Source organism: Oncorhynchus keta, chromosome 8, assembly GCF_023373465.1.
Source record: "Oncorhynchus keta strain PuntledgeMale-10-30-2019 chromosome 8, Oket_V2, whole genome shotgun sequence".
NCBI lineage: Eukaryota > Metazoa > Chordata > Actinopteri > Salmoniformes > Salmonidae > Oncorhynchus > Oncorhynchus keta.
In genome coordinates this window covers 23,423,750-23,446,713 of record NC_068428.1, presented here as the reverse complement: position 1 = coordinate 23,446,713, position 22,964 = coordinate 23,423,750, and the positions used below count along the sequence as shown (strand labels likewise).

Genomic DNA, 22,964 nt, shown 5'->3' with positions numbered 1-22,964 from the left:
CTAGTGCAAATAAAATCTAAATTTCTCTCCCTTTCTGCTTTACATTCCCCTCTCCCCCTCTTTTCTTTTCTGTATCTCTGTCCTTTTCTGAATTTCCGCCTCAACACCCTCCCCCCACTTTCTCTCCTTTCCTAAAGTCCCCATCCCTCTTCCTCTTTCTGTCTATCGCTCTCCCTATCTCTCTCACCTGGTGTGCAGCCATCTGGCTCTCAGGGCTCTTGCGGGACTCTAGGCCCTCATTGAGAGCTCCCTCTATAGACTCCATCTTGGTGGAGATTGACTGGAGGGACTCCTGGTAGTGCTGCTGGCGCTCCAAAGCCTCATACAGAGTCTTCTGCTTCTCACTGATCTATATAGGGAGAGGGAGAGAGAAGGAAGGAGAGAGAGAGGGAGAGAGAGTAGGGGCGAGAGAGTAGGGGAGGAGAGAGAGGGAGAGAAGGAGAAGGAGAGAGAGGAGGAGAGAGAGGGTGAGAGAGGGAAGAAAAAAGAGGAAGAGAGCGAGTGAGGAGGAGAGAAGGAGAGGGAGACATACAGTCATTATTTCATTCATTCATTTTAACAACTGGATAGTTAAATAGGTCTAAAAATAACTCAGAGAAGAGACAGGTCAGTGTTTATACAGTAACGGTTTGTTTATGTTAGTGGATAGCTGTTGAGCTGACGTACCACATTTTTTAGTGTTTCCCAGGAGCGCTGCAGGTCATCCAAGTTGGCATTGGACTCTAGAGAGGGGTCATACAGCTCCTGTAGAGGGGCCCGACTCAGAGGGGCCCGGCCCTATAATACACAACAGATCAGAGTGTGAGTTGTTGTTACATTTTTGCATAGCGCCTTGCCCTTTGACCCTTTGTATTCTTTCGAGCTTTAATGAAATACATTTAAACTGTCCATTTTTGCATATCGGCCTCCTTCGGTTATTCCTTTCATGGTTTTTAGTGCGATATACAGTACCAGTCAAAAGTTTGGACACACCTACTCATTCAAGGGTTTTTCTTTATTTATACTATTTTCTACATTGTAGAATAATAGTGAAGACATCAAAACTATTAAATAACACTTACGGAATATTGTAGTAACCAAAAAAGTGTTAAACAAATCAAATATATTTTAGATTCTTCAAAGTAGCCACTCTTTGCCTTGATGACAGCTTTGCACTGTCACGCCTTGGTCTTAGTATTTTGTGTTTTCTTTAATTATTTGTTCAGGCCAGGGTGTGACATGGGGTTATTGTATTTTCATATTGGGGTTTGTAGTATTTGGGATCGCGGCTGAGTAGGGGTGTTGTATAGGCTTGGCTGCCTGAGGCGGTTCTCAATCAGAGTCAGGTGATTCTCGTTGTCTCTGATTGGGAACCGTATTTAGGTAGCCGGGGTTTCACTGTTTATTTCGTGGGTGATTGTTCCTGTCTCTGTGTAGTTTCACCAGATAGGCTGTAATTAGATTTTCACGTTCCGTTTGTTGTTTTGTATTTTGTAATAGTTATTTCATGTATCGCGATCCTTCATTAAAGATCATGAGTAACCACCACGCTGCATTTCGGTCCGACTCTCTTTTGACAAACGAAGAACGACGTTACATGCACACTCTTGGCCTTCTCTCAACCAGTTTCATGAAGAATGCTTTTCCAACAGTCTTGAAGGAGTTCCCACATATGCTGAGCACTTGTTGGCTGCTTTTCCTTCACTCTGGAGTCCAACTCATCCCAAACCATCTCAATTGGTTTAGGTTGGGTGATTGTGGAGGCCAGGTCATCTGATGCAGCACTCCATCACTCTCCTTCTTGGCCAAATAGCCCTTACACGGAGGTGTGTTGGGTCATTGTCCTGTTCAAAGACAAATGATAGTCCCACTCAGCGCAAACCAGAAGGGATGGCGTATCGCTGCAGAATGCTGTTTAAGTGTGCCTTGAATTCTAAATAAATCACAGACAGTGTCACCATCAAAGCACCCCCACACCTCCTCCTCCATGCTTCACAGTGGGAACCACACATGCAGAGATCCTCCGATCACCTACTCTGCATCTCACAAAGACATGGCGGTTGGAACCAAAAATCTCACATTTGGACTCATCAGACCAAAGGACAGATTTCTACCAGTCTAATGTCCATTGCTCATGTTTCTTGGCCCAGCAAGTCTCTTATTATCGGTGTCCTTTAGTAGTGGTTTCTTTGTAGCAATTCGACCATGAAGGCCTGATTCACGCAGTCTCCTCTGAACAGTTGATGTTGAGATGTCTGTTACTTGAACTCTTATTTCGTCTGCAATCTGAGATGCAGTTAACTCCAATGAACTCTGGTTCTTCCTTTCCTGTGGCGGTCCTCATGATAGCCAGTTCCGTCATAGCGCTTAATGGTCTTGCGACTGCACCTGAAGAAACGTTCAAAGTTCTTGAAATGTTCTGGATTGACTGACTTTTATGTCTTAAAGTAATGATGGACTGTTGTTTCTCTTTGCTTATTTGAGCTGTTCTTGCCATAATATGGACTTGGTATTTTACCAAATAGGGCTATCTTCTGCAATGTGGAAAATAGTAAAAATAAAGAAAAACCCTGGAAGGAGTAGGTGTGTCCAAACTTTTGACTGGTACTGTAGATATTGAACTCCATTGATATTTGTTTTGCCTTCGCACCGGCCCCCTTTCATTCTAGCCTGAGCACAAACCCTGTAATTGCGTTGATGTCTCCTAATGTAGTTAGCCATATGCCAACCAGATGCTGGAAGCCATTATAACCATAGTAAGCCTAAGATTCTACACCCAAATATTTAGAGGATATCTGCACTGGGTGTTTTTTAAGTGCAGCTTCCACATGTACAACTTCCTAGTAAATGGTACTAGTACAGCATCGAAGACTAAACTCTGATTGACGTTTAGTATTTCCACTTCTAAAGCCATACAACTGTTGTGAAGCTGTGAGACAATGAATGACCAATTGCAATTCACCAACAACCCTACTTATAGAGAAACAAGGGAATCGGTCTACTCAGGAGATAGTGGTAAGATGGCCATGCCTGCAGTCTCAGAGAGCGCTGTTGGGACAGATAAGCGTTATAGGTACACAGCACATGTACTTTATAGGAGGCACAGTGAGGGGTAGGATGAAGGTAGTTAGGGGTCGTCGGGATAGTAGTAGCAGGAGCAGGTGAATGGGTGGGAGGCAGTTGGGGGGTGCGCCGGTGCAGTACCTGGTTAAGGGGAGTGTCAGCGTTAGCCCCTGGTGAGGGGGAGCGGCAGGCGGGAGAGGAGACCTCGCTGTTGGTGCCCTCCTCCCCTGACTCCTCTGTTACGGGGGAGAGGAGTGTGTGACAGCGGCCTGCTGTCATCTGACCACACACACACACAACCATATGGAGAAATAGACAGCGAGAAATATAGAGAGAGGGGCCAGAAAGAAAGAGAGAAAAGACAGAGAAAGAGAGACAAGAAAGAGGAGGATGAGAATGGAGAGAGAGCACAGGAATAAATACACAAAGTCAAAAAAGAAAGAGGGAGTGAAATGGAGAGAAAGGGAGAGAAAGAGGAAAGAGACAACATAAGCATAATGAATAAGAGTGAAGGGTGGACTTAGCAGAGTAAGCACACTACTGATTAATTAGACAGGAGGTAATCAAATAGTGTCTCAATGAGATCACATTACAATTATTGATAGAACACAACCCCAAGCCTTACAGAAGCACTAAAAGCACAGGAATATAGCGTCGGCTACTGTACTGTACTGTAGCTATCTGCAGCTAGACAAAGAAACCCTTAGTGAAGCTGGAAAGCAATTGCAATGGATGACCCACAAGGCTTTTTACAGGATGTATCAGGGGAATGGAATGGCCAATGCTAGGAAATAAAACCCCTGCGCGTACACTCACACCAGGGACAGCTAAATATACATTGTTGCAGGCTTATACCTCAATGTCTTTCTGTCTTTTAAGCAGTACACACACAGAAAGTACAGCAACAGCACATTCTGCAACATAACAACTAACAAAAAATGACATTTTCTCTTTGAAACATCTAAACCCTGGCTTTATATTCTACATGAGAGAGGCCAGTGCAGCCAGTATAGAGTTAATAACAGACAGTTAGACTGGGGGAGTGAGCTACAGCTGGCCCTACAGTAGAGAATAGCAGCACAGTTGTCTCCCTCCCTGTCTGCCTGTCTGCCTGCCTCAGTAGAGAGCAAACCTGAAATGCGAGCCGAGCCCTATTGGGCTGTTTTTGGCGGTTATAGTGGAACTTGGCTGACAGAGTTGGACCCTGTCAAAAGTCATTTTCAGGCCTTTCCCGGGCCCCATGATGCAACACCAGGCAATGTCCCGCTGCTGGATACTACACTGTGTGGGAACCATAAACTTAACAGTGATGTTAGTGTCCTCATCGTGTGACAATGCATGATTGACTGTGTATACCCAATTGGTACATGCAAGCATAGTCACACACACACACACACACACACACACACACACACACACACACACACACACACACACACACACACACACACACACACACACACACACACACACACACACACACACACACACATCCTGTTTCCTGGCCTGTTGAGACACCAGCACAAACAGCAACAGACACCAGCAGGGGGAAACTGATCTACATATACTGAGAGACAAACAGACAGACCCAGAGTAAACAGAAACTACCTGCAGAGACAGAGGGGAGCGAGACACATAAGGGGATACAGACACAGGGGGTCATTTTCAAACCCCCGTCCCTCACCATGATGACGGAGGGGTGTGCCGGCGGTTGTTTGGTGGGCAGCTCCTCATCGCTGAGCTCGTCCATGCCGTCAGACAACCCCTCCACCTCACTGACCGTCAGCAGCATGGTGGCGTGCTTGGCCTTCACCGTCAGCATCTTACACTTGGAGTTCAGGGACGCTATCTGCTCCTGGTAGCCTCGGATCTTCAGGGCAAGCTCCTGTCAAAACATCCCAACCCCCGGTCAAAACATCCCCGGGATCAACACTTCGTGGTTCAGCCCACAATAAGAAAATCAATAGGTCTGACTAAATAGGCTCCTAGAAAGGGGGGTAGGTTGGTTCAGCGTTGGATGCGGTGCAGAGAAAAGCACCGGTGGGTGAAGAATAAGTGGAGCGAGCGCATTTCTCTTCTCTGTCTCCCCTCTCTCGATCTTGCTGTGTGTATGAGAGCGAGAATAGCACTGGCTCTGTCCCTGTGACACACATACACACACTCTCTGGGTCCTCTAAGCCAATCAGAGCAGCGCAGAGGCGGGTGAGGCACAGTGGTAAGCTCGATAGACAGAGGGTTTGGTAGAGAGAGAGAGAGAGAGAGAGAGCGAGAGAGAACGAGAGAGAGAGAGAAAGAGAGAGGAAGAGAGAGCTAACTGAAGCAGTGCAAATCTCTCCTCCACTCTCTCACACACACACAAAGGGTTGAGAGACAGGAAGTGAGATCACAGCTACCCCTCCCTCCTCCAATCCTAAAGAAGAATTCCTGACAACAAAAGAGAGCCGGGAAAAGAGAGGGTGGAGGGAGGAGGGTGAAAGAATTACAGAGCGGGTGTCAGATTACTGACCCACTATGGGCAGTGAGTTCAGGCTCCTCCTCTCGGTCCCTCTCTCCCTCCCTCCTCTCCCTCCCTCCCTCCACTCCCTCGCTTTTTCTCTCCCAGATGGTGGATGCACTGATAATCAGACTGAGGTGAGGCAGTAGAACTGCAGCTATCAGCTCAGGGGCGGCAGGCAGCCTAGTGGTTAGAGCGCTGGGCCAGGTTGCTGGATCGAGTCCCCGAGCTGACAAGGTAAAAATATGTCGTTCTGCCCTTGAGCAAGGCAGTTAAATGCACTGTTCCCCGGGCGCCGAAGACGTGGATGTCGATTATGGCAGCCCCCCGCACCTCTATGATTCACATTTCAGTTGAATGCATTCAGTTGTACAACTGACTAGGTATCCCTTTTTGTTGAAGTCAGCCAACACTCAACCAAGCCAAACAACTACAGCACACTGAATAAGACTGCAGCTGTGGTCAAATGCACACAAGAATCTGTGTGTATGTGTGTCTTCATCTCCCTCCCCAAAATGTGTGTGTGTGTGCGCCCGCAATGCATGTGTGTCTCTCTCGCTCTGCAGGAAGGATCAAACACACACTCAGCAAAGTCTGCAAACTGCAGTGTAAAGCACAAGGCTTGAAATGTGCCGTCTGATACTGCAGTCGGGTGTAGCTACAGTATGTCAAATCAGAATCTCATCCATTTGCAGAATTTATCCTTCTCTGTGTGCACAGTCACGTCAGTGGAGGTGAAATCAGATAAGATTGGAATGTATTTGTTTTGGAGATGGAGAGAGAGAGAGAGAGAGAGAGAGAGAGAGAGAGAGAGAGAGAGAGAGAGAGAGAGAGAGAGAGAGAGAGAGAGAGAGAGAGAGAGAGAGAGAGAGAGAGAGAGAGAGAGAGACAGAGCCCATGTAAAATGGCCACTGTCACATCATGTAACAGTGTTATAAGCAGGTTTTAAACCCAGTAGTGGTTTTCTATTCAATTATATTCTATTCATCCCTGTAGGGACTGACAGGACTCAGCCAACACTGCAGGTTGAAGCTACAGTGAATGTGGAGATTATTATGCAGGCAGGAGATACTGTATGAGTCAATATCCTTTTCCTTCCACTCTATCATCTCTCTATTATCATACTTTGAAGCTGAAGTGGGTCACTTTATTTAAATACAATATGAGCTACACAGGCCTACTATTTCCCCTGATAGGTATGATTGAAAGTGCCTGGTACCAGTTCTGTTTTTGCTGTCTTGCTAACTTTGAATGGTCATTGGGAGTTGGCAAAACAGCCCAAACAGATCTGGGACCAGGCTATGACTGAAAGTTCATCGGGGTGAATAAAAAATAGAATATGCTGTATGACACAATCATTGATCTTCAGTAGAGATACAACTTTAGTGTAGACATCATGTCTCCATCTTTAGAGAGATAAAATACATCATGCCAATCTTTAGAGAGATAAAATACATCATGTCTCCATCTTTAGAGAGATAAAATACATCATGCCAATCTTTAGAGAGATAAAATACATCATGCCAATCTTTAGAGAGATAAAATACATCATGCCAATCTTTAGAGAGATAAAATACATCATGCCAATCTTTAGAGAGATAAAATACATCATGCCAATCTTTAGAGAGATAAAATACATCATGCCAATCTTTAGAGAGATAAAATAGACTAAATTGCAGCCATGACCCAACTGAGCTTCAAGACATCTGAGAGAATCATGAAAGTGAAACTGAAGAGTCAATTTAGAAAAACAATATCCTGTTTAGTCAAATACGTCTAATAATAAGACAAATATTTGACTCCTGAGTTGAAGTATTTAGTGCAGAGTTGAAGACAGAGTGTGTTCGTGTTATGTCATAATGGATATAAACCCAGTGAACAAAGATAGTGTTTTCTTTCCTCAGTCAGGAGAAGACGGGAGTCTTATGATGCTTGACCTGGAACTCACTGTTTGTGTGTGTGTTGTGTGTGCACGCGTGTATGTGTGAGTGTGTGTATGCGTGTGTGTGTGTACATAATATACAATATATCTATATCTCTCACCTCATGGTGGTGTATCTGGGCCTGTAGTTCATGTATGTTACTGGTTGAAACGGGTCGGTCCTGTATGATGCGGTGAGCTTCCTCTATCAGCCTCTGGAGGTTCCTCACTTCCTGCTCATACTGCTCATACTGCACCACGGCCTCCTGGGAAAGAGAGTCCAAAGCAGGTTGGGGTCAACTCCAACTAAAATCAGGTATTTACTAAGAAAGTATAGTGAAATGATAGTTGCACAGTAATGGCATAATTGTTTGTTTCTTTGGGGTTTATTACAACAAGCACCCTTGCACAGAGAGTATGTTAAAGATGGTTTAGTTGGTTACCCTGCCTTTTACCTTTTAACAGCCTATTCAAGGTCAGCTCATCCCTCCCAGACCTAATCTTTACCAAAACCAGCTTAACAACGAAATCAGCCCTGAACCACTAATTTAAAGTGATGCTCCAAAGGTTTTTTATCATTTCAGACAGTACTTTTTGAAAATGTGCTCACAGGCCAAAACGGATCCCCAAGAATTACCTCATCCATTTTGTATGATTTGTTACACATTTGTAAGATCCCAGACTGCGTCTTTAAGAAGAATCCTGAGATGAGCAGACAGAAAAGAGAATGTACATCCCACACCTGCTCCTTTTGACATTTGTCTGTTTTAGCGAGACATCTTGTCACACAGAAAAGAGAATGTACATCCCACACCTGCTCCTTTTGCCATTTGTCTGTTTTAGCGAGACATCTTGTCACACAGAAAAGAGAATGTACATCCCACACCTGCTCCTTTTGCCATTTGTCTGTTTTAGCGAGACATCTTGTCACACAGAAAAGAGAATGTACATCCCACACCTGCTCCTTTTGCCATTTGTCTGTTTTAGCGAGACATCTTGTCACACAGAAACAGTTGTTGTGCCCTGCCCTATAACAGCACTTGCGGCATGTCTTAAAGCTGAATGACTGCTGTTACTTACTTTGCCCAGCAGTCCCACGCAGCTTTCTCAGCTTTACGATGACTATATCTTCAAATGTATCATTTGATATGATGCTGTGGGTGTCGACCCCTACCTGTAGGATGTTGCACTGTTGGATTGTGGTGTGCTGCAGCTGGCTGGCCTCCTGCTGCAGGCTCTGGGCTGTTCTGCAGATGGACAGGCTGGCCACTACCTCCTCCGGCAGCCGGAGGGCGCTCTGACACAGCTGTACCGCCTGCACCTGCTGCTTGAAGGCCTCCATCTCCACCAACAGACGCTGGGTGGACAGGACGAACAGGAATGTTTAAAGGGAATACTGTATATATTTTGTAGTACAATGCTGTTCCAGTGTTCCTCAGTATCTGTCTCTAGTATGTGGGTGGTTACCTGTGTTGTGGGTTTTAATACCAGTCTGAGTGGGTGGTCAAGTCCGGTTGGTGGAAGCACACCATAGTGACATATTATGGCAGTGATCTATCTCCATAAGTGTTTACCTGTCTGTGCGTGAGCTGCTCCCTGAGGCTGAGTCGTGCTAGGTCAGGAGAGGTGAGTGTGAGCTGGGCCTGGTCCAGAGAGTCATGCAGGGTCTTCACCTCAGCCTCCAGATGAACCATGTCCTGATGGGAGACACACAGGTAAGACAGTTCCAGTTCCATAGTTCCACAATATTTACTGACCCCCCCCCCTAACTAAATCTCACAATGCCATTAGTGATTATTAGAAACAGACTTCAATCTAGGGAGCTACTGCAGAGCAGTCAAGACAGATTAAAAGATTACAGCAACCTAGGCCTATAGAGTCTGTAGTGCTGATGCAGTTCTGATGCAGTTAGCCTCGCGTACCAGCCTTCTAGGCTTACGGCTGGTGGAAAGACTAGTGTAGGGACTGGTAATGACCACAAGATGGAAGTGTGGTGTCAATAAACGCTCTAGTAACAGCCGCATTCTTAACTGCATTGTTTCTGTCATTTCCTGGATTCCTGTTTGCAACTGGTTTAACTGGGGCTTCCTGGTTTGTTGGACACAGGAACGTACCCAGGTCTGAATCAAGGTACAACACCAGAGTCTGGGTTTGTGTGATGTTGCCATTAACTTAATACAGTAAGTACCCACATACTATACTGAACAAAAATATAAAGGCAACATGTCAAGTGTTGGTCCCATGTTTCATGAGCTGAAATACAAGATCCCAGAAATGTTCCATATGCACAAAAAGCTTATTTCTCTCAAATTATGTGCACACATTTGTTTACATCCCTGTTAGTCAGAATTTCTCCTTTGCCAAGATAATCCATCCTCCTGACAGATGTGGCCTATCAAGAAGCTGATTTAACAGCATGATCATTACACAGGTGCACCGTGTGTTGGGGACAATAAAAGGCCATTCTAAAATGTGCAGTTTTGTCACACAACACAATGCAACAGATGTCTCAAGTTTTGAGGGAGCGTGCAATTGTCATGCTGGCTGCAGGAACGTCCATCATAACTGTTGCCAGAGTATTGAATGTTAATTTCTCTACCATAAGCTGCCTCCAACGTCATTTTAGAGAATTTGGCAGTACATCCAGCCGACCTCACAACCGCACGTGTAAACACGCCAACCTAGGACCTCCACATCCAGCTTCTTCACCCGCCAGGATCATCTGAGACCAGCCACCTAGACAGCTGATGAAACTGAGAAGTATTTCTGTCTGTAATAAAGCTCTTTCTGGGGAAAAACTCATTCTGATTGGGTGGGCCTGGCACCCGCTGAAATCGTTGAAATTGTTGCATTTTGCGTTTATATTTTTGTTTAGTATAAGTTATCTTTGAATTACTTTCCTTGACTGTGATGGGACGCAGCATTAAAATCATGGGTAAGGACTGGCAGAATGTTGCACAACATAATGGTGTATAATTACAGGATAATCAGGATAATGAATTCTGATCGCCGGTTGTGTTGAAAAAAGTACACTCCCTATACTTTACATTCATTTTTCCACAAAAGGTGGGTTAACTGATGGGCAAAAACTCTACACCACTGAGGCATGTTACCAGGTTGTAAAAAAGGGGGTGCTATTAGGACAGATTTTGTTAGTAATAATGACAGGTACGTTGTGAGGTTATAAAAAGGTGAAAGGCTTTATTGTCTTTTTTGTGTGGATTATGTCATGACTGTCCACGAGAATCCAAATAGGTCAGATCAGGTTTGTAATGAATAACTTCACTCAGACCCCCTCTCACCCGTAGAGGGGAGAGGAAACAAATGGATGGGATTAACAACTCACGTCTTGTTGTAAATCAAGGAAAGAAGATTCAGCCCTCCCTCTCCAATATTCACCAAGGGAATGTCCTTTGTTTCAAGATAATTTTTCCCACCAAAACTCTAACACGTTCAAAAGTGAATACTGGAACAATATTTCTAACATGGAACGTGGGGAATGGTCAAAGACGATCTATAGATCTATACACTTAGATTGAATCATATACTACACCGGCTCCGACACTCGTCTTATGTGGCAGGGCTTGCAAACTATTACAGACTACAAAGGGAAGCACAGCTGCAAGCTGCCCAGTGACACGAGCCTACCAGACGAGCTAAATCACTTCTATGCTCGCTTCGAGGCAAGCAACACTGAGGCATGCATGAGAGCACGCCTAGGTTGGCGTGTTTACACGTGCGGTTGTGAGGTCGGTTGGATGTACTGCCAAATTCTCTAAAATAAAGTTCTGGACGGCGGTGTGATCATGCTCTCCGTAGTCGATGTGAGTAAGACCTTTAAACAGGCCAACATTCACAAGGCTTTGGGGCCAGACGGATTACCAGGACGTGTGCTCCTGGCATGTGCTGACCAACTGGCAGGTGTCTTCACTGACATTTTCAACATTTCCCCTCCTGTACTCCTGTTCACCCACGACTGCATGGCTAGGCACGACTCCAACACCATCATTAAGTTTGCAGACGGCACAACAGTGGTAGGCCTGATCACCGACAACAACGAGGGAGGAGGTCAGAGACCTGCCCGGGGGGTGCCAGAATAACATCCTAACCAAGACTAAGGAGATGATTGTGGACTACAGGAAAAGGAGGACTGAGCATGCCCCCATTCTCATCGACCGGGCTGTAGTGGAGCAGGTTGAGAGCTACAAGTTCCTTGGTGTCCACATCAACAACAAACTAGAATTGTCCAAACACACCAAGACAGTCGTGAAGAGGGCACGACAAAGCCTATTCCCCCTCAGGAAACTAAAAAGATTTGGCATGGGTCCTGAGATCCTCATAAGGTTCTACAGCTACAACATCAAGAGCATGTTGTAGCTGGTTGCATCACTGCCTGGTACGGCAAATGCTCGGCCTCCGACCGCAAGGCACTACAGAGGGTAGTGCGTACGGCCCAGTGCATCCCTGGGGCTAAGCTTCCTGCCATCCAGGACCTCACCAGTGTGTATGTTTATCCTGTGTTACCATTTAATTAGCTAGTAAATATCCTTCCTGTTTGGCCCTGTCCGGGGGTGTCCTCGGATGGTGCCACAGTGTCTCCTGTCCTCTCCTGTCTCAGCCTCCAGTATTTATGCTGCAGTAGTTTGTGTCGGGGGGCTAGGGTCAGTTTGTTATATCTGGAGTACTTCTCCTGTCCTATTCGGTGTCCTGTGTGAATCTAAGTGTGCGTTCTCTAATTCTCTCCTTCTTTCTTTCTCTCTCTCGGAGGACCTGAGCCCTAGGACCATGCCCCAGGACTACCTGACATGATGAGTCCTTGCTGTCCCCAGTCCACCTGGCCATGCTGCTGCTCCAGCTTCAACTGACCTGAGCCCTAGGACCATGCCCCAGGACTACCTTACATGATGACTCCTTGCTGTCCCCAGTCCACCTGGCCATGCTGCTGCTCCAGTTTCAACTGTTCTGCCTTACTATTATTCGACCATGCTGGTCATTTATGAACATTTGAACATCTTGGCCATGTTCTGTTATAATCTCCACCCGGCACAGCCAGAAGAGGACAGGCCACCCCACATAGCCTGGTTACTCTCTAGGTTTCTTCCTAGGTTTTGGCCTTTCTAGGGAGTTTTTCCTAGCCACCGTGCTTCTACACCTGCATTGCTTGCTGTTTGGGGTTTTAGGCTGGGTTTCTGTACAGCACTTTGAGATATCAGCTGATGTACGAAGGGCTATATAAATACATTTGATTTGATTTTATTTGATTTAGTAAATAAATAATTAAACCAATTTGTGTAGTACTGAATCATAAATAAGGCTTGGGTTATTGCAGATGCAAGGAGGTTACGACTGTTCAGAATGATGATATGATATGAGGTTATGATTAATAAATTGACTGTTTATAGATGCGATAGATAAAGACCTTTAAATAGGGAGATGGTAACTCTTTAAAGAACCTCTCTCATGGTGCCCCAAATCCTAATGAGTTGACTGTTTATAGATGTGATAGGCAAAGACCATTAAATAGGGAGATGGTAACTCTTTAAAGAACCGCTCTCATGGTGCCCCAGATCCTAATGAGTTGACTGTTTATAGATGCGATAGGTAAAGACCATTAAATAGGGAGATGGTAACTCTTTAAAGAACTGTTCTCATGGTGCCCCAGATCCAAATGAGTTGATTGTTACATTATTAATTTAATCAGGTAACAATTAAACATAGTTATTTGATTAGATAAATAACAGTCTTCAGATTTATGTTAAATTCAAGTCAAAAAAGTTTTAATAACAGGTGTGTTACCTTGGTTAAATAATGACAGATGTGTTAGTTACCTTGGCGGCATCCTGCAGGCTCTGGAGGCGTGTCTTTGCGCTCTGCTCCAACTCCTCAGTGCATCTGCTCAGTTGTTTCACCTGCTGGCTCCACCCCTCCGTCTGTAGCACCTCCCCGAGCTGCCCTTCCCTTTCCCCCATGGCCTCCAGGTCACCATGGAGACCACGACACTCTCGCAGCACCGCCTGTCACCATGGGAACACAGAGCGGTAGAGATAGAAGGAGCGCTAAACAGACATCACTCAGGCTATGGACAACACTAAAGAACCTGACTGGCTGCCCTTTATGTCACTCAATAATGAGACACCCACCTGGTGGGCTCTGATTTGCTCCTGAAGCTGAGAGGCGGAGCTCCAGATTATGTTGCCAGTGACCAGGGTCTCTGCTTTCTCAGCCCAGCCCAGGAGGAACTGCCTCATCCCCTTATACTCCTCCAGCTGCTGCTCTGCCTGCTCAGCACACAGGGTGGGACATGAGAAAGGAGAGGTGAGGAGAGAGGAGAGAAGGAGGCGAGTGAGAAACATTCTACTCTGAATATCATTGTCATCGCCATATACATTTTTTTATTTTATCGTTTAGCAGATGCTTTTTCCAGAGTGATTTACAGGAGCAATCAGGGTTAAGTGCCTTGCTCAAGGGCACATTGACAGTTTTTTCACAGAGTAGGCACAGGGATTCCAACCAGCAACCTTTTGGTTACTGGCTCAACTCTCTTAACCGCAAGGCTACCTGCCGCCCTATATGTTAGGAAGTCATGCTACCACAGCTTATTGCCTAATGGAAGAGTTAAGATTGATGACAGATACGGATTGACATCTGACCTTGTGTAGTTGGTTGGCCCGTTCCTGGGCCTGTTGTGTGGTCAGGCGCTGGACCTCAGCCAGTCTGGACAGGGCGTCTCCCAGCTGCTTACACAGTAGAGGGTTCTGGTCCCCAAACTCCTGTACTGCTACAACCAGCTCAGCCAGGGAGCGACCACAACCCTCACACTCTTCACACAGACACTAGAGGGAGAGAGGTAGAGGAAGAGGGGGAAGTGGATGGGTGGAGGGAGGAGGTATAAGAATCCCATCTGGAATATTTCTCACAGAAGTGGGTCACTCTTGAAAGCAGGCGGGCAGCTCTTGTCATTCCAAGTCTTCACTAATACCCCTATAGACCAATCATTAACCTCAATATCTGAAAATGTATTGCCAGTTCAATGAGGGCGAATTACCTTGGTTTCCTCCTTAGCCTGCTCCAGGTCTGTAGCCTTCTCACTGATCTTCAGAGAGATGGTTTTCAACTTCCCCTCAATGTCCTGCAGTCTGGAACTAAAGTCCTCCTTCACATCTCTGGTCTGCTGCACCTCTCTCTCCCTCGACTGGACCTGGAACAGTCATGGCAGATATTAGAATGATAAAATATCCATGGACATTTATAAGGGTGCCATAATCTCCTATTGAATCTCTAATTTGTCTCATTATTATGCCACGACACATTTCCGAAAAGCTTGTGTCAGAGTGCCCCCTAGAGACCAAATGCAAGAAGAACCACCAAAACTGTCAGACCCACAGAGTATCTAGGTCTAATCTAAGAATATACATTTGAATTATAACAGATTTATATAATCAGCAGTATAACTGACTAACTTATTAACTAACTAACTAAGATCACCCATAGTTCCAGAGGGGGAGGGTACCTGGTCCTCAGCGGAGCCCAGGGCGAGTGTCACCTCAGCCAGCTGCATGCTCAGTTCAGAGGGCAGGGCTGCCTGGAGGTCCTGGTACTTGTTCTGTTGCAGCTCCACCATCCTCTCCACACTCTGGCGCCTACTGATGACCTCACCATGGGCTGTCTGTGTGATAGATTGACAATAAGGGATTACTACTGGCTGCAGACTTTTTGGATATGGAAAAAAGTGTGTCTTTAAACAGGTCAAGCGGTCTGTGTGTGTGCGTGTGTGATTGTGATTGTGAGTCTACACACTCGTACCTCTAGCTCATGCAGCAGTGAGTCCAGGTCAGATGAAGGGCTCAGTAGCAGTCCCCTGGTGTCCTGGATCCATCCCTTCACCATTCCTAGCTCCCTCTCCACCTCCTCCCTCTCCCTCAGCTCTTGCTGCACCTGGGCCCTGCTACCACGCACCTGCAGCACCAGGCTGGGGACACACATGACATAAGATGATACCTCATTGTCTTATTACATAGAAATTGGATTTTCATCTCAAACCTCCTTCACCGTCAACACAGTAGCGATAATTTAGTAGAACCAATATAATACATTTAGCCATAGCACAAATGCGAAATTACCCCCTTGCAGTCTGGAACTAAAGTCCTCCTTCACATGTCATGTGCGTTTACCTCTCATATATCTCCAGCATACTCCTGATCTCCTTCAGACAGGGTGTCTCTTCTCTAGTCTTGTCAGTTTTCTCCATCTTCATATCCTCTTCCTCCTGGTCCTCTCCTATCAGGCTGAGTGTGTGTTGCCCCAGCAGGGCCAGGGCTGACTGCTCTCTCTCCACCTCCAGGCTGAAGGAGTCATGGTATTCCAACAGGTTCTGTAGCGCCGCCCTGGTGGCTGCCTTCTCCACTGTGCTGTCTGGCACACGAGCATGGAGGTCTACTGACACAGACCGTACCTTCTCCATCTGAGGACAGAGGCAGAAATATTTATTGCTGAACAGAAACATGTCAATAGAAATTCAGGAACGTGTTTAGTAGAAATGTATATTTTGTGACATGTTAGCCAAGGTAATAGTTAAGCAATTGTTAATTAAGTTACAACCGTGTACTGATTAGGTTAGACCAAAACTCTGGAGCTCGGTGGTTACTTCACTCTTCTAGTTAATTCTTTCTTTAAGTCCTTTTGTGTTGTCCTTGTTCTTCCTGTTGTGGTGCATAGAACCAGCCACAGGAAACTGACCCAGTCATTTATAACGGTGATGTCATGTCCAGTTGAACAATGGCCCCAAAGAAAGGCCCCAGGCAACAAGAACATGTCACATCAAAGGATGTGAGCATTTCCTATCTGATGACATCATTTCCTGTTAAGGAGTAGCGCTTTGTGGGAGACCTTGTGAGTTGGAAGTGGATGGAAGGCTTTGGCGGGAGCTCATCGCTGGCCTGATGCCTAGAATTACATCAGTGTACACCCACTGAGTAGTGGCTGTATCTGAGCTAACATCCAACAGAAGTGACCTAAATCAACAGCAGTACGAATTCTTAGAGTAACTACTGATCTCAGAGGCATAAAGGCTGAGCCTCAACCCACTCCTCAAAAGTATCAACAAGGGAGCACTGTTCTATGGAATGTATTTGAAAATACGTGGACTGAAGCTGTTAGCTGCTGAAAACCACAGGTAGCCTAAAGTGTTCAAATTGCCAATGTGCCTGCTGGAATACTACATACAGTATGTGAATCTACAATAACTACATTTTCCCAAGCTAATATACACATACTGTATGTTGATATATACAGATCTCCTACCTTCTCCCTGAAGCTCCTCCAGTCCCGAGCTGTGTCCTCCAGCGCTCTCTCCTGGGCTCGCGCCACGCTGCGCAGGCGGGTCCAACGTTGCCATAAAGATGACACAGAGTGTCCAATAGCAGCTTTGCTGGACTCAGACCCAACCAGAGCCAAATCTGTGGCCTTCTCTTTCAGGCCAGTCAGGGTGGGTTCACACCCATCAATCAGAATCACCAGAGACTAGAGAGATGAGACAGAGAGAGGGAAGTTTAAATTGCAAGAAGAGAGAGAGAGAGAGAGAGAGAGAGAGAGAGAGAGAGAGAGAGAGAGAGAGAGAGAGAGCAGAAGAAATCATAGGTCAGAACTTCCACAAATTTACAACAGAAATGACAGAAATTCAGTGAAAGAAAACATTGATTATAAGTCATAAACAGCCATAGCTTACCTTGTAACTCTGGAGTTTGTCCTCAGCCTCCTGGCTATTGGCTGCCTTCGCCGAGGGGAACGCAGTCATCATACTTCCTGTTTCATTCATCTGTCCAATCAGCTCCTCTCTCTCCGTCTGGAAGGAGCTCCACTGAGCAGCACAGCTACAGATGACACATTCATTTTAGAGCAGTTAGATTCTGTAACACGTGCACGGACCGCACACTCACACCATGTGAGACCTTACCTCTGCAGATCCTCCCGGTAACCCTTCAGCTGCTCTTTGACCTCTGACCCCTTCTGTCGCATTACCTCCACACCTTCTTTCTTTCTTTCACTTTCTTTCATCTCCTTCGTCACTCCCAGCCCCACCAGACCATCAAGCTGAGCACCCAGGGTCTCCAGCTCATCTAGTTTAGCCATGAAGGCCGGTTCCTGGGCTGAGATCTCCTCCAGCTCCCTGAGGCTCTCTGTCTGGTTCTCCAGCTCTATTCCCAGGGTGGTTCTCTGGAGAAAAGTCCCAGCTTCGTCAAGCCACTTGCGGGCTGACTGCTGGGTGGATTGGTGCCTCTGGACCAGGGACAGAGTCTGATCCAGGCTCAGCTAAAGTCCACATAAAATGAATGAATGTGTTTCATTGGAAAGTAATCTATTCCCAGTTAAAAAGTGCTTACTGTATGCCAAAGGTCAAGAGGATAATGAGTAGCAACCACTCACTCACTGCTAATTCATTAGATAATGTTTTAAGAACGATTGAATCAGTTATCAGGGGATGATTGTATCCAGGATAAGTAATTCACTAGGAGGACAGATTAAATCATCATGAGACTACTCAGATAAATAACTGAACTACTTATCGCGAGATCATGACAATATGAATTTAACTGGTCTGTTATGAATGTCCTTTCAGACAAAGCCTGTTAATATTGATAACATGGGGAGAGGTTATTACAGATGAGTCAGATCATCAATGATAGACTAGTTTTAATTAAAAACAAGGCTCCCTTTTCAGCTACTTCAGCCAACAGTTATGATTTACAACATCGCAAAAAAACTAGATTTGATATCTTATGCTCATTTTTAAACATTATCTTTAGATCCAGTGTGTACACATACATTACACAATAGTATAGTATATTTACCTGCTTGGTTCTAAGTGCTTGTTGGACGTCAGCCCTCAGTTTAGCCAACTCCTCTAGGTTAGCCTCCACATGGGCAGGGCAGGCCTCATTTCTACTGCTGTATCTCTGCTTCTCCCTGCTGCCCATGGCATCTGCTACCCTCATTCTGGACTGCACCTCTTCCTCTACCACCTTCAGTCTCCTGACCTCCTCCTCTACCATCTCAACTTTCACCTCTGGAAGGGACAATGGTTCCCCAAGCTTCTTCCGCAGACTCTTCAGCCAATCTGATGTCCGCCCAGTCTCTTTCTCAAATTCTTTGTCCTTCTTGAGACAGTTTTCACATTCTGTAACACAATCTTTTACTTCCGACCTTACGGACTGCAGCTCTTTTTGATGCGAGGTCACTACCTCTCTGGAGGCCTGGATGGCGGCAGGATCACAGTTCAATCCCAGGTCTTCTGTATGTTGGGTGAGTCTCTCCAGGTGAGAGCCCATCCTTTCCAGATCTTCCAGCAGTGTGTAAAGACTCGTCAGTCTCTCTGTGCCACCTAATGTGGTGTCTGAGTCTGACTTCATTCTAGTGAACTGCTCTTTCACTGACTTCAACTCAGAGTCTAGTTTTGCTGATGTTGCATTATACTCTGCCAATGTTTTCAATGAGTCGTCAAGATGTTTCAGTCTCTGGTCAATGGTCCTCTTCAGATTGTCATGAAGGTTAACCAGCTGTTCTGTCTCCTCAGCATGGCATCGTTGGCCCCTGCTGAGAAACCCCTCAGTCTTCCTCCTCAGCTCTCTCACCGCAGGGCTGAGCTGAGACAGGCTTTCAGACAGATCTTTATGGTCATGACGGAGATGAACAACTTCCTGTTCTTGAATACTGACTGTCCGTTTCGCTAAACCGTCTAACTGCTCCTGAAGCTCCTCCAATGCTCTACAAGTGACATTGAAGAAGCAGTCGTAGTCCTTTCTCTCTAGGATAGCCTGCTGGATCCTGTCCCTCTTCTCTTTGGCTAACGCTAGGATGCTGTTGTATTGTTGAGGGAGGGCGTTGAGCTTTTCGTCCAGGTAGCAGTGATCTACCTCCTTTAGCGTGGGGAGAATCTCCTGCCCCACCCTCTGGACGATGAGTAGGAGGTTCTCGTATTCCGACGCCTGCTCTAGAACGTTCTGGAACTTCGCCAGTCGACTCTGCAGTTCCGAATCGTCATCGGCATTGCAGGTTATGTCAATCTCGGGGAAGGTAATGCCATCTGCCCGTCTCAGCCAGTGACACGTCCTATCCAGGTCAACCTTGAAGTACTTCCTGGAGGTCAGGGCTCTGTCCAGGTCCTGCAGGCGATGGGTGGTTCTCTGGAAGGCCGTCTCGAAGACCCTCTGGAGCTCCTCCAGCCTGGTCACGGTCTCCCCCCGCTCCTGGTCTGTGGCGTCCCTCTCCAGGTCACGACCCTGGACCCACAGAGAGGCCAACTCCCCCTGGTAGGCCCGCAGGCCGCTCTGGACCCCTCGGCACGTCACCACCTGCTTGGTCAGGTCGTCAGGGAGGAGAGCCACGTGGTCGTCCATTAAAGCCTTCCTCTCCTGCTGCTGGACCCAGGACAGAGCCCTCCCCACAGCCTGGAGGAACTGGGTCCGCTCCGTGAAGGCCTAGAATATAACAATCACACTTTTATTTAAAAAGCACTTTTCTTTTTTGTTATATTTTTATTTGAGTGCCTTCAAATAATTGAGATTTAAACCGACATTCCAGCAGGTTCCACATTATAAAAAAACGATTAATAAAACTACTAAGCACTACCGCAGAAAAATGTATAAATAAAATTCTGTGTATGTAAATTAAAAGAAGATTATTACAGACATGAAAATCAAAATGACTACAAACCTTGCTGAGGTACTTCCTCCGCTGGCTCACCCTGGCCCCCAGTGCCTCTACTTCTCCCTCGGCCTGGAGTACCAGCTCCTGCAGGCGTCTCCTCTCGCTCAGCCCCAGCCTAGAGGCCACGCGCTGGGCCTCGCTCACTGCCTGGCCCAGCAGCTGCCCCCGGGCCTCCAGCTCCACACACACACTCAGGTGGTCAAACAGGAAGCTCTGGGCCAGGTCTGGAGGAGGGCTGGCCTTCAGGGCTGATGTTAGGGCAGGACGCTGCTCCTCCATCCACTCCCGGGCCTCCCTCAGTTGGGCTTCCACCCGACCAAGGTCCTCCAGAGTCTGGGAAGAGTCCTGGATCTTCCCCTGGATCAGGCTGTCCAGCTGGGACCAGCGCTTCTCCAAGTGGCCCACCTGGACAAATAAAAGTCTTTAGTAGAATCTCATGCATAGTTATTCAGAGATATTGTTGGCAGTGCTTAAATATTGATCACATACATTATCAGGAAAACACATGCAGGATAATAAAGTGGGAATTGACCTAGGTTTTACCCAACTGAAGGGAGTTTTTACAGCACCTGTTGTTTGACCAGCTCCTTGTCCAGCAGGCTGAGACGTGGCAGGACAGCCTGTCTCTGGTCCCTCAGCTCCTCTAGAGTTCCTCTCTGGTCCTCCAGGTCACAACACAGCTTTCTCAGAGCCTCCAGGTGCTCACTGGTGCTCTCTGTGTCCGCCCTGAGACACAAACACAGGGAGGGGGATAGGAAGAGGAGGTATTACTGTATGAGTCCACACTTTGAACGGTGTGTGTGTGTTTGTGTGTGTGTGTGTGTGTGTTTGGCATGTGTGCGTTTGTGTGTCCAGCTTTGTCATACCTGGCCAGGTAGTCCCACTCTCTGGACACCTGGTGGAAGAGTTCCTCCACGGCAGCCACACAGTCATGGTACTCTCCGCTCCTCTGCATGTCCTCACCCCTCTGCCCCTCTAGCTCTTCAGCCCTCTGACCCAACTCCTCCCAGGCCCTCCTCAGACCTCCCATCTCCTCCAGGGCAGGGGAGGACTGACCCTCCGTCAGCCCAGCCACAGCCTCCCTCAGCTGGGTGACGTCGACCTGCTTCACTCTGAGCTGCTGGAGGAACTCCTGGTAGAATGAAGATGGTATTAGTATTATACTGTCAATGCTTTCTGCTCAGGTCATTGTGTTTGACTGGTAGACTGCTTTAGAGCCAGTAACCATGATAGCACTGAAACAACAATGCAAGTGTTGATCTATCAATCCATACACCCATCCATCTGGTCAATTAACACCTATAAACCATTACACTTCACAAGTGGTCACCCATCCGTCCATCCATCCATCCATCCATCCATGCATCCAGTATAAATAAGCTAACAGATGACTACACCCAGTACTGACCTGTGCCTGATCCAGTTGGTTCTGGGTGATCTTGGGCTCCAGTTCAGCCGGTCTCCTGGAGAGGTTCTGCAGCTGCTGCTCTGTCTCTCTGAGTTGAGCTTCCAGATCAGCCCGCTGCTCCTGAACATCCCTCCAGCTCTCTGCCACCTCCTCACACACCAGCATCCTCTCCTCGATCTACATACACAGGGGAGGCGGAAGCTTTATGTCTGAGGTATGATAAGGATTGGAATGTTGCATAATGCTTGAACCACAGTATTCACTGGTAATCAGTCGTAAGTTTGTTAGCTGATGTTTATCGATTGACATTGTAATGCCATATTGACACACAGAAACCAATGTCAATACATTCCCAATGCAGTCTGTGGCTGTGGCTAATGAACCATACTGAGATGTACTCACCTGTAGCTTGACCTGCTGGATGTCTTGGGCGGTCTCCCTCACACTCTGCTCTGACAGGTCACAGGTAGAACACACCAGCTGTAGGTAGGTACTGGCCTGCTCCTGGAGAGTCCGCTCATGCTTCACCTGGACAGTACAGCAGGTGAGAGACCAATCAACACGTAAACCATTAGACTTGAGGAGTGAATGGCACTATTCAATTGAATATGACCTTCCCATTTGCAATTGCAAACAAAGTATGAAATTATATACATTATATGATGTTAATGTGTTATATATACTAATTATAATAATAATAACATTTTATACATGATTAAAACCCTAGTTCACCAGTTCATACTGTAATCCCAGTTCAATGTGTACAGTATATCAGAGTAGGCATTGTATCTAGCTACTGTTGTGACAAAGCCACTTTGAAGGTATGCCAGCCAGATAGGTAATAAGTGTAGTGCTGGTGAGTGACCTGCTGTAGCGCCTCCTCCAGGCTGAGAGGGAGATGTGCAGTGGGCTCTGGTTCCTCTGAGACTGACACCAGCCAGGTCTGACACTGCTGCAGAGCATCCTGCAGACTGACATGCCTCTGCAACTCACGGTCCAAACTCTGGAGAGAGAGAGAGAGAGAGAGAGAGAGAGAGAGAGAGAGAGAGAGAGAGAGAGAGAGAGAGAGAGAGAGAGAGAGAGAGAGAGAGAGAGAGAGACACCTGGGGAGAGAGGAAGAGGAGAGAGAGAGTGAGAGTGAGAGTGAGAGTGAGAGTGAGAGAGAGAGTGAGAGAGAGAGAGAGAGAGAGAGAGAGAGAGAGAGAGAGAGAGAGAGAGAGAGAGAGAGAGAGAGAGAGAGAGAGAGAGAGAGAGAGAGAGAGAGAGAGAGAGAGAGAGAGAGAGAGAGAGAGAGAGAGAGAGAGAGAGAGAGAGAGAGAGACAGACAAACAGAGACAGAGACAGAGACAGAGACAGAGACAGAGACAGAGACGGATGATAAGATAGAGGGGTATAGA

General features: G+C 46.7%; 1 protein-coding gene across 1 annotated transcript in view; it reads right to left on the bottom strand.

Moving 5' to 3' along the window:
- The window catches only part of syne1a (spectrin repeat containing, nuclear envelope 1a), a 201,305-nt gene that overhangs the window by 79,002 nt on the left and 99,339 nt on the right, over positions 1 to 22,964 (bottom strand). Inside the window, exons 72-95 of the mRNA XM_052523863.1 lie at positions 22,433 to 22,570; positions 21,970 to 22,095; positions 21,568 to 21,744; positions 21,026 to 21,291; positions 20,729 to 20,885; positions 20,166 to 20,564; positions 18,305 to 19,930; positions 17,410 to 17,765; positions 17,182 to 17,326; positions 16,758 to 16,976; positions 15,629 to 15,918; positions 15,261 to 15,426; positions 14,968 to 15,123; positions 14,503 to 14,655; positions 14,108 to 14,290; positions 13,598 to 13,735; positions 13,286 to 13,471; positions 9,032 to 9,154; positions 8,632 to 8,814; positions 7,580 to 7,723; positions 4,727 to 4,927; positions 3,184 to 3,321; positions 667 to 777; positions 188 to 349 (exon numbers count right to left, since the gene is read on the bottom strand). Of these exons, the coding sequence (XP_052379823.1) occupies positions 188 to 349; positions 667 to 777; positions 3,184 to 3,321; positions 4,727 to 4,927; positions 7,580 to 7,723; positions 8,632 to 8,814; positions 9,032 to 9,154; positions 13,286 to 13,471; positions 13,598 to 13,735; positions 14,108 to 14,290; positions 14,503 to 14,655; positions 14,968 to 15,123; positions 15,261 to 15,426; positions 15,629 to 15,918; positions 16,758 to 16,976; positions 17,182 to 17,326; positions 17,410 to 17,765; positions 18,305 to 19,930; positions 20,166 to 20,564; positions 20,729 to 20,885; positions 21,026 to 21,291; positions 21,568 to 21,744; positions 21,970 to 22,095; positions 22,433 to 22,570 (5,943 nt within the window). The remainder of the gene's footprint in view (positions 1 to 187; positions 350 to 666; positions 778 to 3,183; positions 3,322 to 4,726; positions 4,928 to 7,579; positions 7,724 to 8,631; positions 8,815 to 9,031; positions 9,155 to 13,285; positions 13,472 to 13,597; positions 13,736 to 14,107; positions 14,291 to 14,502; positions 14,656 to 14,967; positions 15,124 to 15,260; positions 15,427 to 15,628; positions 15,919 to 16,757; positions 16,977 to 17,181; positions 17,327 to 17,409; positions 17,766 to 18,304; positions 19,931 to 20,165; positions 20,565 to 20,728; positions 20,886 to 21,025; positions 21,292 to 21,567; positions 21,745 to 21,969; positions 22,096 to 22,432; positions 22,571 to 22,964) is intronic.